Source organism: Amphiprion ocellaris, chromosome 19 (genome assembly GCF_022539595.1).
Source record: "Amphiprion ocellaris isolate individual 3 ecotype Okinawa chromosome 19, ASM2253959v1, whole genome shotgun sequence".
Lineage (NCBI taxonomy): Eukaryota > Metazoa > Chordata > Actinopteri > Pomacentridae > Amphiprion > Amphiprion ocellaris.
This window is the reverse complement of record NC_072784.1, coordinates 3,425,736-3,442,005: the sequence shown is the minus strand read 5'-3', so window position 1 is coordinate 3,442,005 and position 16,270 is coordinate 3,425,736. Positions and strand designations below refer to the sequence as shown.

Here is a 16,270-nt window from a genome sequence, read left to right as displayed (position 1 = left end):
CTGCAAGCATGTAAAAAGAAAAAGTGGGCCTGCTGCGAGCTCTGCATTTATACATCTGCGGAGAATAAACTTGGAAGCAGCTGCAGTGAGAGCTTTGCATTTGTTAACTTGCTCATAAAGGACTGCAGAGGGGAGACGCTCCAACATTTCCACTTTCAATCTGATAAAATATTGAAGATGTGTGGGTTTATTTCTTAAAGCTAACCGCTGATATATGGTGTGAAATCTGCCTCCCTGTGTGGTGGATGGTTTCCATGGAGGCAACTAGCAAACAGACAGACAGAGACAGAGATGGGGAGACAGTGTGACCTGGTTTCAGGCTTCATTAATCAACAGCTCATCAGACGAACTCACAGTTTTGATTAAATCTGCTCCGTTGTAGCTGGATGACTAACTAACCAGACTCTTTCCTCTCTCCTATTTTACAACCTCCTGCGAAACACATTATCACAGTTGTCCCCATCTCTCTGCCTCTTAAGCAGGAATTAATTTCCACCCCACATGATCGCTTTGTGCCAGCTCTAGTTGATAACCTGAGTGTGGTGGAACTTCACTCAGTCATTCAGTTATTCATCCACTCACCCTCTCTGCCCTATCTCTCTCTGTGAACTGCCAGTCGCTTTTCAAGAACTGCTTTAAAGATAGAAAGCTGGCCTTTAGGTGAAAAGGAAGAGATGGCCTCTTTAGTCCCTCCATCTTTCATTCATTCCAGTCACTGATGAAGCCACTCGATAGTTCATCTTCCTACCATCGTGAACACCAGGGGTGTCAAACTCATTTTAGTTCAGGGGCCACATTCTGTCCACTTTGATCTCCAGTGGGCCGGAGCAGTTAAAATCAGAGCATAATAACCTGTAAATAACCACAACTCCATCTTGTTTCCTTTGTTTTAGAGCAAAAATAGTACGTTCTGAAAATGTTCGCATTTAAGGAATTATCTTTTTTTTTCCCAAAACATTACGAACAACCTGAAATTTCTGAAGAAAGTTAAGTTCAATTTCAACAATATTATGCCTCAGTTTATCATTTACACATTACAACCTACAGATCAAAACGACAAAAGTCTGACCAAAAACAACAAAAACAAGACAAAATATCACAAAAATGAGACACAAAATGACAAAAATGAGACAAACGACATGAAACAAAACAAAAAAAGAGGCAAAAAAATGGACAAAAAAGTTACAAAGTGACAAAAAACTGGACACAAATGAGACAAAAATAAAAACAAGGAAGGAACAAAAGGACAAAAAATAGACAAAAAAACACAAGTGAGACAAAAAAGAAACACAAAAAGACAAAAACATGAGACAAACGACAAAAGTCAGACAAAAAAAGACAAACAGACAAAATCTGACAAAAATGAGACACAAAAAAAATAAGACAAATGACATGAAACAAAACAAAATAAGAGGCAAAAAAATTTACAAAAAAGGTACAAAGTGACAAAAAATTGAACACAAATGAGTGACAAAAAAATCTGGACACAAATGAGACAAAAATAAAAACAAGGAAGGAACAAAAGGACAAAAAATAGACAAAAAAACACAAGTGAGACAAAAAAGAAACACAAAAAGACAAAAACATGAGACAAACGACAAAAGTCAGACAAAAAAAGACAAACAGACAAAATCTGACAAAAATGAGACACAAAAAAAATAAGACAAATGACATGAAACAAAACAAAATAAGAGGCAAAAAAATTTACAAAAAAGGTACAAAGTGACAAAAAATTGAACACAAATGAGACAAAACAAAAAAGGAACAAAAAATAGACAAAAAACACAGGCAAGACAAAAAGGAAACACAAAACGACAAAAACATGAGACAAAAGTCAGACAAAAACAACAGAAACAAGACAAAATATTACAAAAATGAGACATAAAATGACAAAAATGAGACAAACGACATGAAACAAAAAAAAGAGGCAAAAAAATGGACAAAAAAGTTACAAAGTGACAAAAAACTGGACACAAATGAGACAAATATAAAAACAAGGAAGGAACAAAAGGACAAACAATAGACAAAAAACACAAGTGAGACAAAAAAGAAACACAAAAAGACAAAAACATGAGACAAACGACAAAAGTCAGACAAAAAAAGACAAACAGACAAAATCTGACAAAAATGAGACACAAAAAAAATAAGACAAATGACATGAAACAAAACAAAATAAGAGGCAAAAAAATTTACAAAAAAGGTACAAAGTGACAAAAAATTGAACACAAATGAGACAAAACAAAAAAGGAACAAAAAATAGACAAAAAACACAGGCAAGACAAAAAGGAAACACAAAACGACAAAAACATGAGACAAAAGTCAGACAAAAACAACAGAAACAAGACAAAATATTACAAAAATGAGACGCAAAATGACAAAAGAACAATGATCAATCTCGTATTTTACTTTATGATCAAAACAACTTGTCATGGTCTAGAAATTATTCTAAATTTATAGTTTTACAAATTTATAATCTGCAGTTAATGTCTTCTCTGGAATGTTTGCACTTTGAGGGCTGGATTAGACCCTCTGGAGGACCGGTTTTGGCCCATGGGCCGCATGTTTGACACCCCTGGTGTACACACATGCAAATTTGTCGCTTCCTCCCTCCCCAAGTCTCGGTTTCTGTGAGCTTTTTCTAACTAACTTGGCTTGAGGACAGAAATACAAAGTGCTGTCAGGCTGACTCTGCTCCTACCTTTCACCATCACCTCTTCTTTCTAACCTCCTCATTTTCTTCTCCTTCGTCCTCCCGCTGTAAGGTCTTGTGTCAGGTTTCATTATTGTTTCATCTTGAAGCGAAGCCTGGAGCTGCATCTTTTCTTTCCTTCCTTTCCACCCATTTAGAAGGTCTAGTTCACGGTTCATGTGCTGTAGAAACTGATAAGCCCTGCTCTCCTTAGTTACCGTTGCTACACCTGTCAAGCTTTCCATTCAGACGCAGCCTACAGAGAAAACGGAGGCGAATTTATCATCAAAATGCTGGGTAATTTCTGAAAACAGAGATTTTAAGTAGAGGCAGATAAAAATAGGCCTCTCGTTTTAAGGTTGTGACGGATTGGAATGATAAATGCCACTGACAGATTTTATCATCGGCAGCTAGTTAGATAATACAGCTCACATTAACTCCACGAGTTCAGTGAAACAACGCTCTAATGTTTCATAACGACTCATTAAATGGTCTTAAATACAAACTTAATGGAAACAAGCACGATATTGTTTGCTTATATTTCAAGTTGCATGTTTAAGGTTACAAGAGAAACGCCTCATAGAATGAGGACTAACTGATGTGTTTGAAGCACAAGAAGCTGTCACCGGGTAACACTGGATGGGATTGCTGAGTAGAAACATCCTGAAATACAGCGATGAGCAGGGCAGGGCTACTAACACCCAGATCCTGAGCTGCAGAGGGGCAGCGCTGTGGGGAAACTCTTCTAAAAGGTGTCAGACTTCAACACAATGAGAACACAGTGGGGAAGCAGCACACAGTGGGAGAAGTGATCAGGCCTGTTTCTGAAGGAAGCTGTCAAACCACAAACTAAAACATGGCGTGTCTTAGAGGTAACACTCATGTAACTGCTGTAGGTAGAGCGGCAGTCAGCTGGATGTGATTATGATTGCAGGGCACATTACAATTCTGCAATTCTACGGTTTCATATAGCAGACGCTTTTATCCAAAGCGGCGTACATCTGAGAGTAGTAGCAAGGATCTAGTCAGGAGAAAACAACCTGGATGAGAGCCATAAAACAAGTTCAAGAGTCATAACAGGACTGTGGTGTCTACAGGTAATGTGGACGTAATGAGATTTTTGAGAAAGACTGCAGATCAAATAGAGTTTTGTAACTCGTTCCACCACCGGGGAACCACAGAAGAAGAGTCTAGCTATGGACCGGCCCTGTTGAGGTGGTTTGATCAAGTGCCTTTTGTTTGCTTAAAGTTTAAGCTTAAAATATATATTTTTTTACTTTATAAACATGTCCATATGGTGCTTTCTATGCGCTGAAAGACACACCATAAATGAAATAAGCAGTCAATGCCATGGCTGAGTATTTCCACCTTTCAAACACACTGCAACATAATTAGGAAACCAATCCTGTCAACCTGTCAATCATTATTATACTGGGGCTATAGTCCCTATGCAGTGGTCACGGGTTCGATTCCCGCCCACTGCTGCAGGTCATTCCCCCCTTCTTCTCCCCACTTTCCTGTCTTCCTCTCACTATAACTGTCAAACAAAGATGCAAAAAGGCCAAAAAAGAATTGGTTCCGTGTCCCATCATGTAAGGCTGAATTACTCCACCACTACTATTTGTGTGGCGTAGTTTTACAGTGTTTGAGCGGAGTCATAGGTGAGCCGGTGTGCTCAAGCTGCTGCAAGCAGCAGTAAAGAAAGAGATGCTGGGTGCCCATAAACAGGGGCTATAGTCTCCAACGCAGCAGTCATGGGTTCAAATCCAACTCATGGCCATTTACTGCATGTCATTCCTCCACTCTTCTACCCACATTTCCTGTCTCTCTCTCTCTACAGTCCTGTATAATAAAGGTAAAAAGCCAAAAAATAATTTAAAAAAAGAGATGTTGACTTCATGTAGCCACACATTCTAAAGGTGTAGAGTTTCATCTATGCCATTTCAAGGCAGGAAGGGATCTAAATATGTAACTTTGATGCACAGAGATGAGATTTTTAGGGGTTTAATCAAAGACCAGAGAGGGACTTTTTGTTCTTTTCTTGATGTGGACAAATCTAGTGCTAAACTATGACCGGACAGTTAAGGCGAGGAGCTGAGGAAATGTTCTGTTTGTAGAAGTGGATATGCTGACTGTGCTTTTGAGTCCTCTGTGAGATCAAAATAAATATACCCTCTCCAAACAGGCAGCAGATATATAAACAGAGCATCCTTGTTGACTTTGCTTAGTCACGTCTAATCTTCCCGTCTTGTTACGGCACACCTCCTATCCTCTCCTACCGGTGACTCAGCTGGATATTGATTTTAATAGATGTCTGCCAATGTTCTCTCATCAGTGCACAACAATGTACCGACACCACTGCGCTTGATGAAATGTGTTTCTCATCCGCTTGATGATGAAGCAAAAACACACATCAAGAGAGAACCCGTGAGGTTTCCAAAATGATGTTTCAGCACCTTCAACATTTCTAATTTCAGACTTTGCTGTAGTTATATACGTATAAACCGGATATAAATATTAACTGCAAACTAAAAGCAGACCCTTTAGGTAAATCAGCTCCTGTTCCTGACTCCTCTCCCTCTATAAACTCCCGTGATCTTTCCCTCATTACCGTGAGTCTCTTGTCAGGGTTGACTTCTATCATTCCTTTGAGCAAAGCTTGGCAGTCAGGAGGTATAAAGTGTGGCATGTGAAAAACTCCGCTCTTCACTTTCTCCAGCAGCTGCCGCAAGTTGTCGTGGTCAAAGGGCAAGGCACCCTGGGAAAAGATGGAGAGAGAAGGAGAGAGATAAAAGAATAAAGATATCTGAAAGCAGGATTATGCACCGGTCTGTGGTCGGTTGTTTTGTGTGTGAATTACAGTTAAAAGTGCCCCTGTAGTGTTTTTTTATATAGATATCATTCTAGTTTTCTTGTTCTACATCTTTTGTCCAAATTGAGATATCTAAAGGGAGTTTGCAGAACGTCAGAGGACCACACTGGCACAAATTGTGGTTTTGAGTTACGTGTCTTTGATAATATCATTGCAATATCTTCAAAAAATAAAAAATGAAACTCCAGTCAAATTCATCTTTAACTTAGTTTACTGTGCGTTTTGTCTCTTTTTTTTGTCAGATGAATTAAACTCAGAATATTGGTGCTTTTCCACTTGGACCTACTCAGCTCGACTCTACTCGGATTGTGAGGTTTTCCATTAGGACGTAGTACCTGGTACCAGCTACTATTTTAGTACCTATTTGAGTCGATACTGTGCCGTCTGCAGAGTGCAGGCCACTGACTGGACAGGGAGGGACGACACACCAGACCTGTACCGTGGGCGAATGAAGACTTTTCTGTCTTTGGTGGTGGACCAAAGAATACAGAGAGAGCTGGACGGTGCGACTCGCAACGAGAAAGTTTATCAGGAGGTCTCCAAGCAGATGGCCGCAGGACAATGAAGCAGTGTCGGGAGAAGCTGAAGTACTCAACTGTAATGGGAAACAGCCTAAACCGAGTAGAGTTGAGCCGAATAGGTGTGAGTGGAAAAGCGCCTTATGTGTGCAGAGTCTGTAACCATAACTGTGCAGTTTGTTGTTCCTATATTGGAGTGTTAATCTGAGAGCGACTGTCACTGAGTCATTTATGATATTCTCATACGTGCATAATATCATATTTAAAAATCACGTTTATCGTTGGCATCAATTTGTCACGATGCACCTCGTAATTAACTGTGATCCACCGCCAAAATCGGCATTTTAATTTTCCCAATATTATGAGTTCTGACCTACTAGATGCAAAAAATAATGACATCCACATTCATTAGTGTTTAGGGTCTATTGCACCACATGTGGCCAAAAGTTCTGCCTTCCTCTCACAGTCGAAAAAAAATGCATGCTGAGGTTAATTGGTGATTCTCAATGGGTCGTAGGTGTGAATGTGAGGGTGCGTGGTTGTGATGGACTGACGATCTGTCCAGGGTGAACCCCTCTACAGTAGAAAGCCTGTATATCTAATAGATGGAGGCTGACAGTCTGGCTAAATGCTCAGTGTGATCATTGCTCCACAAACTGACAAAGACAAAACAAGAAGACACGAAAAGAAAGAGAAAGAAAAAGGCCTGAAGCTGAGAGGATCTTCTTACCACAAGAAGAGCAAAGAGGATGACTCCACAACTCCAAACGTCTGCCCTGCGACCGTCATACTTCTCCCCCTGGAACAGGAAGACAGAGTGATGTTAGACATGCAAGAGTGCAGACACATACATAAACATGAACTGAGGGTGAACCCACTCACTCGTATGACCTCTGGGCAAGCATAATGTGGAGATCTGTAGGAAAGAAGAAGGAGGTCATTACATCATGTAGCTACATGAGAACTTACACAGAGTGCTGATTTATGTTAAAAACAGTGTAGCCTGAGTGTTCGAAGTCTGAAAACACCTGCTGGTTAATCCGTGAAATAGACTGAACATGTGAATCCAGGTGAAAGCTACAATCCCTTCCTAATTTTATCTGTTAAATCCATATTCCTCCTGATGGGCAGATGGTTTAAAAAGGTTTGAGCTTTTAATAAAAGCTGGCGCCGGTTATGTAAAAAGAACAAGAGAGCATCAGTGTGGATTCTCCTGATGTTCTGCACACTTAGATCAGCAGATTTATTCAATGTTTAAATCTTAAAGTCACTGAAATGCTAATACAATGCATACATGCACTATTATCTTGATTTACATTGAAGCATCCATCCAGTTTAGAATCATCAATTAACCTCAGCATGTTTTTAGACTGTGGGAGGAAGCTGGAGAACTCGGAGAGAACCCATACATACACAGGAAGAGCCCTACAATGAAGTGAAACAGGATAATTCAACCCTAAAGAAAGTCATACTGTACTCACCCACAGCTAGTTTCCAGCAGACTGTCCCCGACTTGTAGCGAGGCCATGCCAAAGTCTGCTATCCTGATGTTATTCTTCTCATCCAGGAGAAGATTTTCTGGCTTCAGGTCTCTGTGACTGAACACAAAAGCACACATGTTTAATAAAGTCTTTTTCCAGAGCATAAACAGAAAGCAGCTTGATTGATTTCTGCATGATAGGTAAGAATGTATACCAAAGTTTGTGTTTAAGGGTTGTGATCTTGAACATACAGCAGACACGTGTGTGTGTGTGTGTGTGTGTGTGTGTGTGTGTGTGTGTGTGTAGGATTTAGCTCTAATGTGAAGTTTTAACATTTCTGTCTTTAAATTTCATAGGTAAAAAAGATCTACAGTTTTAACTCCTGATATACATTTACTAATCACTTTACAGACAGATTTTTAGTTCATACATTTCCCCACTTAACTTCTCAAATGGTCTGATGCAAATCTGTAAAACCTTTTTTCTGTATGTTTTATATATTTTTTTGCCAATTTTCTTCTATATTTGGGTTTATATATATTATTTTTTATATTTTTTTTAGTTTTATTTTATTCTTTGTTATTTTTTTATATTTGTATTATCCTTTTGTATTTGTATTATATTGTATTTTATACATATATATAAGGGTTCCATAAAAATATTAAAGGCAAAACTGGTAAAATCCTCACTCCCCTTAATTATCTCACATTTATCATTGGTTCAAAGCCACTGGACTAAACTGTCTACTTGCATATAAAGTATTTAAAACAATCTCAGGCCTAATTGTGTAATTTATAATAACCTATTCAGTACAGGAGCCACTTATCAGCATATAAAAGAAGATGCATGAGAAGGTTTCTCACAGACCATATGGAGTGGTTATGGCAGAAGTCGAGTGCAGAGATGATTTGTCTGAAGAATTTCCTGGCCTCCTTGGGCATTAGCCTGCCCTTCTTCACCAGGTAGTCGAATAACTCCCCGCCAGACACATGCTCCAACACCAGGTACCTGAGAGACAGACAGAGAAATCAAAAAAACAATTAACACAAGTCAAACACACACTTACAGCCCTCTACATCTTCTTCTTTACCTCAATTTTGTTTAACAGAACATTTCCCCCTTTCTAATTCAAGGTTGTTGCTGCAGTGAGGGAAGCGTTTCTTTCAATTTTAAGTCAGCAGAAAGGAGAAAGATGCAGAGATACTCACAGGTATTTGTTATTCTCATAGACATCATGCAGCTTCAGAACATGAGGGTGTTCTATTAGTTTAAGAATAGCTATTTCTCTCTCCACCTGCACAGATGGAGAGAAGAGGGGATGTGGAGAAAGGTTAAGAGAGAGAGAGAGAGAGAGAGAGAAAAGCACAGGTTAAAAATGATGGAGATGGAAATGTCAGACGGAAGAGAAAGGTAAATATGATGTAATACGGAGGTAAAATGCAGAGCAGACGGAGACGGTATGAAATGTTTTTTCAGTCGGTTCATTAATAGCACGGCAGAAACAATTAGCAACAGTAGTAAACAGAGAGAAAGCATGACGAGCAAATAATCGGCGGCGCCACTGTCGTTCAAGCAGCAGACCGACTTCCTTCTACTCGGCACCGACACATTTTCTATGAGTTTGTGGGACACAGCAGACTGGATGCAGGGCTTGATACTGTCGGTATCCAGTAGTAGCTGCCTGGCTGATTTACTGAGGCAAGGTTTTATAGACTGTGGACACCAGAGACTTTATCAAAAGGAAAAAATATGAAGGGAAAGAGGTGCAGGCGAGGCTAGAGGAGATGGAGAAACATCTCCTGCTGAATAATTCTCATTAGGTATACATAAGTTTTCAGGTTTTTCTTTTTAAATCAGCAACACAGACAGCAGTTTTGTTCTTATTATTATATATTAGAATATATTGTGTTTTAGGACTTTATGAATTAACTCCTGTAGCTCTTCTCCTGCACTATTTAAAGGGTTGCTCATCCAAATCACTGTGAAGTAAATTTCTTATTAAACATGAAAATGAGTATTAATAACCTATAGTTTATCCCAATCTTAACCCAGAAGATAGATAAACCTGGTGCAACTCAGCAGTTTTATCACAAGGCACACCTTGACATAAGATTAGAGCTGTAAATCATATAAATAAGACTAATTCCAACAGTTTGAGAAACACTGTTCTAGCTGACCTGCACTCACAGTGATATTAAAGTGAAATACTGGCTGAGCATAGTGAGGAAGTAAACTGACCTTACTTTGCCTACAGCAACGTTTCACATTTTATATTAATTTTGCTCTAAAATAACTTGAAAATGCTGCAATTATCAGGTTAAAATCCAGATATTTCTTAACTTTGCAAAGCCCCATATTCAACATCCCAACAACGCTGCTGTATGTAATTATTTACTATGATAAAGTGTGTTTTAAATGTATAAATGATAAACAAAAAACTAAACGAAAGGACACAAAATTATTAACAACTTCATTCAGTTTCTTGTAAGCAGGTCATGACCAAAGTAAGCTAGCTCTACTTAGCTAGTTGCTAATATGTTAGCTTAGAGCATTTAGGTTCTAACTTACTTAAATCTACACAAACATTAAGATGCACTGTTTAATAATTTTCATACAAATAAAGAACTAAATAATTATGGATAATGTGAAAGGTGTAAGTTGTAGCTACCCAGCAAACCGAGAATTATCGCAAACTTTAAAGCTAGCATCTTTTAGCATCTTTTAGCTAGTAGCTTTTGCCTAGTTAAAAACGTCAGTTAATAGCGCTCTTATCAACCAGGATTCCAGCAGAGGAAGGCATTTGTTTTCACTGAAATTGTTCTAATAAACCTACCGTGCAATACCTGTCCAACAACGAACATCGGACACATAAAAAATAAGCTGAAAAATCAAAATAAAACCCTCTGTTCAGCACCAAATAGCAAAGAATGAACAGTGGAGCAGCTAGCGGCTAAAGAGACAGACAAGCTTCAGCAGAGGCCAAAAACGGAATAAAAAAAAGAGTGAAAAATTCATTTCTTATAAGGCACAATAAATGACGGTTAACTGTGCTGTGCTGTAATATAAACTTTAAAAGGTAAAATTCTATCAATATTTACAGCTCATTTTGCTCTATAAGACCTCTATTAGATTCCTGTCGCTAATAAATCTGTGCTAAAGACCAGCGAATGTTGAGAGCAACTGTTGTAAAACCAGTTCTATTTTATGCTGAACTATTTTAAGTTAGACATGTTACAGTATTTGAACTAAATACTATTGTTCAACTAAAAAAACTACACTCACATTCCCATTAGGGCTGAACAATTCATACATTTCAAATTAAAAGTGCAATTTGAAAGCAATTACCAATCTGCAAAGGCTGCAATTTAAAATACACAAAGTGTGAGACTAATTTAATTTCATTTTAATTCAAGCAGATAAACTTTCAGCAGTTGTTTATGCTGCCTGTTGGTCAGTGTACTACATGATTCAGGTGGTTTAAACTGTTGTGACAGTGGTTTTACAGATTTATCCTATCCTCTATGTGGTACTGATGCTTTTTCCCCTTAAATCTATTACTCAGGGATAATTAAAGCTTAACTTTGCAATTTTCCCCAAATTGCTTGTCCCTAATTCCCATACTGAAAGAGTAATTGTCCCCAGTAAGCATTTCTCCTCACCTTACTGGCCACGAGGAATTCATTTTCTACACCAAATGAGGTACAAAATCCAGTCTTTGTTTAGTGCAAAAAAAAGGCCTAAACTGTCAAAGTAAAACACATCAGGTGGGTCTTTTCCAAAGTTAAAGTATGTTGATTAAATTCAGACTTTGTACTGGCTCATTTTAGCTTTGGTTTAACTTTTCTTTATACATTTTTCTGCAATTGAGAATTGAAGATTTTTGCACTTCATAGCCAGTATGGACAAGAGAAAAATGATCACAAAAACCAACAATTCTCTTAACCTAAACTCGTGTTTTGTATACCAATGGATTTGAAAATATCCAAGCCCATCTTTTAAAATGAATCACTTCATTTCTCAATTCAGCACCAGCTGTTGTCCATAGCATGACCTATTAAACGGTCTTGCACATGGCAGAGAATGAGGCACAGTATCGATTTTCTCTCCACATTGGGGGAGTGATAATCACATGGTAAATTCACGTCATTGCCACTGACATTTAAAGATGGATTCATCCCTTAAGCATCACGTGAAACAGCCCAAAAAGTTTAGAATGAGCCTTTTGTGGTGACAAATCACATACATTTAATGCTATTTACATATTACTGACCCATTTTCAGCAGGTTTTTTTCTCACATTGAAATTTGAGGCTTTTCAAGCAGAATTATCTTAGAAACTTAAAGATAAAAACCTGAAATTTTGTACTTTTTTGTACAAAAATCAATATAACCAGGTGAATGATGTAAAATCTGATCAGCAGATAAACTGTCTCATTGTTGTACATCCTGACCACTGGATTCAGATAGATGGGTTTCTGCTCTGAGCTCACGTCACGTGCACGCTCCTGTTTTCTATGTACACAGGTTTGAGGTTAATTTAAAGCTTCAGAAACCTTCAGTTCAAAGAGAAAATGGCAGAAAAATCTACTTTTGTTAGCCGTTTTCTGGATTTTAGCAGCAAAATTTCAGTTTTTTTCAGAATTGTATTCTTTTTCCAGCAACACTGACCTCAATAAAAGCACAGAAACAAGCTGAGAATCATTAAGAGATTTCCTTGATGATCTGCTGTAAGCAAGAAAAGTGGGCAAAATCTGCACGGAAATTTTGTCACAAAACTTTATAAGTATTGCTTCCGTATCACGTTGCAGGAAACCAAGCATCTGAGGCCACATTACAAGTATGAACATAAAAAAGCTACTTCAGTCCCTTGCAGTAAAGTGCAATGGAATGAGCTAAAGCTAACGGATAGCAGCCCGGCAATGCAGTTACTGACGCTCAGCATGCAGAGTAGGCAATGGGCAACTTTCCAAAGCAGCACAAACGAGCAATACTGTACAGACATGAGATTAAGGGCATTAAGGGTCAGCGCCACGTGCAGGGAAAATCTGGATTTATACACATTTGGCAAGAGAAAGAAAGAGCTAAATTCTTTTAATGTTGTCAAACACACGCAAATATGTGGTTGGTCAATAATACCAGAAGCATGACCCTGTAGTAGTAATAATAATTTTATTTATATAGCAGGCTTAACCCTCGTGTCGTCCTGCGGGTCAAAATTGACCCAGTTTAAAGTTTGAAAATGTGGAAAAAATATGTATTTTCACAGTGAAACTTCTGATGTCCACATTTTCAACATTTTTGGGAAATCTATGAACATTTTTTGGTGGAAAAAAAGAAATATTAAAAATGTTTCTTAAGAACATTCCCAAAAAAATCCCCCAAAATCCAGAGAATTTCGCTGGATTTTGGTTGATTTTTATGTGAATGTTCTTAAAGAAAATATTAGAAGTTTTACTGATATATATGGAATCACTTTAGATATTTTTTAGGATTTTTTTTGAAGATTTTTACTAATTTTTTAAAAATATTTACAAGAATTTTCTTGCCAAATTTATTTTTTTTTTAAAAATAAAACTTTTAAGGAATTACTTGAATTTTCTTCCTGAAGGTTTTGCAAATTTTCATATATATCAATAAAACTTCTAATATTTTCTTTAAGAGCATTCACATAAAAATCAACCAAAATCCAGCGAAATTTGCTGGATTTTGGTTGATTTTTTTGCTGAATGTTCTTAAGAAACATTTTTAACATTTCTTTTTTTCCACCAAAAAATGTTCAAAGATTTCCCAAAAATGTTGAAAATGTGGACATCAGAAGTTTCACTGTGAAAATATATATATTTTTCACATTTTCAAACTTTAAACCGGGTCAATTTTGACCTGCAGGACGACACGAGGGTTAAAAGTGATCAGTACAAGTCTCTGATTCTCTTTGTGCCTCAGGTTTTGTGAGGTTGTAAAGTCAGTGCTGATGTACAGCTAGACTAAAACACATCATACCACGATGTTGCCCTTGCAGCGTCTTTTGTGCAACATGCTGGATTTAAAAAAGACAGACTGCACGAAGCTCCGAGCAATCAGCCACATTAGAAACGCCAACATGAGAAGAAATAAAAAAAGCTATTTAAATTTCATCTCAGTCCAGTGTGTTTCAGCTGCAGAAGCTTTCATCAGAGGACTTAATTAGCAGAATGAAATCATCCCTATTGTTCGCCATACAGAAGCAGTGCCCACACACTCAGCGGCTCCAAGTTGCAACACACCGACGGGCTTTTCTTGACAAAAATAAAGACTTCTTTTCTGTTGCTATTTCTGCAGCCGCCATAATAAAAGCCTCAGTGACTACAGGCACAGCAGGTGCAGCATGTAGATAGAAAAGAAAGAAGGCCGGATAAGTAGGTGAGATCAATACTGTACCTTCATTAGAACGGATTCAGACAGTTTCTCCCTGTTCACGATCTTTATGGCCACCTTCTGCCCCGTTATACAGTGGACACCCAACTTCACCAGTCCTGAGAGGCACACGGAGGGAGGGAGAAAGTGTTTGAATATCACCAATCATGATGCAGCGTGAAAACAGGAAGGAAGTGATGCCATAAATAATTCAAAAAAAGCTTTACTGACAGTGTCACAAACTCAGCTCCAAAAAAGACTGATAGGAATTTGAATTTAAAAGGCTGCTGTGATGTCTGCTGCCTCTCCAAATATACACGAAAAATCCTTTGGAGACCCTTTAAGACGACTGTAAGGGTGTAAAACCATGGAAGATAAGAAGACTTAGAGAATGAACGAGGATGAAACCTTAAGCTGTGAACGTTATAGAAATGTTGAAGTGATTTTACATTACACTGGGATGTAATACCCTGGAATCCACATGGGAAAAGATTGTAAAAGAGGGGTCCCTACCTGTCTGTCCCTTCCCGAGGGTCTTCTCCAGCCGGTAGGGGCCCACGTACTGGCTGGACTGGCCCACGGTGAGCTCCTTGCTGCTCATCCTTCCCAAAGGTGAAATTCTATTCCTGGTGCAAGGCAGATCAAGATAGTGCTCGGTCCCGGTCCGTGCGTAATGCGTAAACGCACATCACAGGCGGCTATAAGGCTTAAAGGAGAGGAGAGGAGAGGAGAGGAGAGGAGAGGAGAGGAGAGGAGAGGAGCGGAGAGGAGAGGAGAGGAGAGGAGAGGAGAGGAGAGGAGAGGAGAGGAGAGGAGGAGGACTGGTCGTGATCTAAAGCCGGGCCCTGCAGGCTACTCCCATGCACTTGTTTGTCATGCGCTCGGGTTCCGTGCTGCTGGGAGTGAGAACCGGCCCAGTTTCAACTCTGTAAGGCCTACAATTCAAAAAGTCTTCTCCACTTATTTCCTCTTTACCACAGCACAGAAAGCAGCATCATTCACAGGGAAGGTAGAAAAGGAAAAACGATAGAGAAGAGGGGATGTGTGAGGTTTCACCGGTGCCAGTTCTGGGAGATGTCCACAGCATCAACCCCTGCTATAAATAAGAGTAGTTTAAAGCTGATTGATCCTGTGTAGCTTATGCAGCTGGCCCCCAAAAGAAGCGGAGCAGCGAAGAAAGATCTCATTCAGACCCGGACAGGAAGGCTACATTTGCCACACATTGATTTCTGTAAGAGCACAGTCTCAAATATCCTAAGTCCTGATTGAATCCATTCTCAGATCGATATCAGGGACCCCCGTTCCAAAAATGTTTTCATAATCCTCCAGAGCTCATACATTCCCCTTCTTTTTTTTCTTCTTCTTCTTGTCAAATCAGGCCTGGTTCGGTCAGGATGTTCCTCCCTGTGCAGATGCGGCGTTGTCCAGATAATCATCTATTATCACAACAGCATCAGCAAGAAGAATGGGTTTTCCAATATCCGGTGCACACTTTGGCTCACCCCCTCCCCGGCCCTGCATCAGGAAATAGAGGAAGAGAGGAGGTGGAGGTGGAGGGGGGAGAGAGAGCATCAAACAGCCTCGGGGCAGACCGGGCCAGACAGCAGAAACGCGCCCCTGGTTCGGGACAGCCGCAGCTCGGTACGCACGGAGCGGGATGGATCAGCGGCGCTCGACCCGGCGATGATTTCTAGAAACAACAAGCATCCTCAGCTGGCCTGGTGGCAGCCGCCTCTCCTCCTCCTCCTCCTCCTCCCCGTCTCTCTCTCGGTCTCCCTTTCTCTCTCCCCGGCCGGCTGTGCGCATGATATCACCGCATCTCCTCCCCTGCAGCCGGCGCGCACAAAAAACCGACAAGAAAGATGGAAAAATCTGGGGGTAAATAATCTGTCAGGCTGTCAGAAGTTCCTCGGGAGTGTTCATCGGTGCCGGGATGTCCTCCTGCTGCCCGTAATATCCCCCGTTTCTTTCTCTCTCTCTTCCCCACCTCTCACACTCCTCCTCCTCCTCCTCCTTCTGTCGAGTTTCCTTCTCCTCATCGGTCAGCATCAGCATCCGGGTTCCGCTGTTCCCGCCCCACCCCTCCCCATCCTGCTACACCTCTCCCTCACCCTTTTTACTACAGCAAAGTTCCACATTACTGGATCTGATTGGTTGCAACAACAGGAGAAGAAGAAAAAAATGAGGATACCAAGAATGCTGAGCGCCACATGGTCCAGTCAGAATGAAAGGAGATGAAGATCAGATGGAAGAGGCTGGAGGATGGCAGGGATATGCACTGTAGATGCAAGAGCACAGATTTATAAATGGTGTTATTA

General features: G+C 39.7%; 1 protein-coding gene across 3 annotated transcripts in view; it reads right to left on the bottom strand.

Annotated features, from left to right (window-relative positions):
- Positions 1–15,977, bottom strand: part of brsk1b (BR serine/threonine kinase 1b) — a 46,137-nt gene extending 30,160 nt beyond the window's left edge. For 2 of the 3 annotated variants that reach the window (XM_055005238.1, XM_055005239.1), the window contains exons 1-8: positions 14,466–15,977; positions 13,977–14,071; positions 8,769–8,854; positions 8,428–8,568; positions 7,561–7,677; positions 6,962–6,995; positions 6,810–6,878; positions 5,301–5,447 (exon numbers count right to left, since the gene is read on the bottom strand). In XM_055005238.1, coding sequence (XP_054861213.1) covers positions 5,301–5,447; positions 6,810–6,878; positions 6,962–6,995; positions 7,561–7,677; positions 8,428–8,568; positions 8,769–8,854; positions 13,977–14,071; positions 14,466–14,553 — 777 coding nt within the window. In that variant the 5' untranslated portion in view covers positions 14,554–15,977. The remainder of the gene's footprint in view (positions 1–5,300; positions 5,448–6,809; positions 6,879–6,961; positions 6,996–7,560; positions 7,678–8,427; positions 8,569–8,768; positions 8,855–13,976; positions 14,072–14,465) is intronic. The other variant, XM_055005240.1, reaches the window with a different exon arrangement.
- Positions 15,978–16,270: the final 293 nt, after the last annotated feature.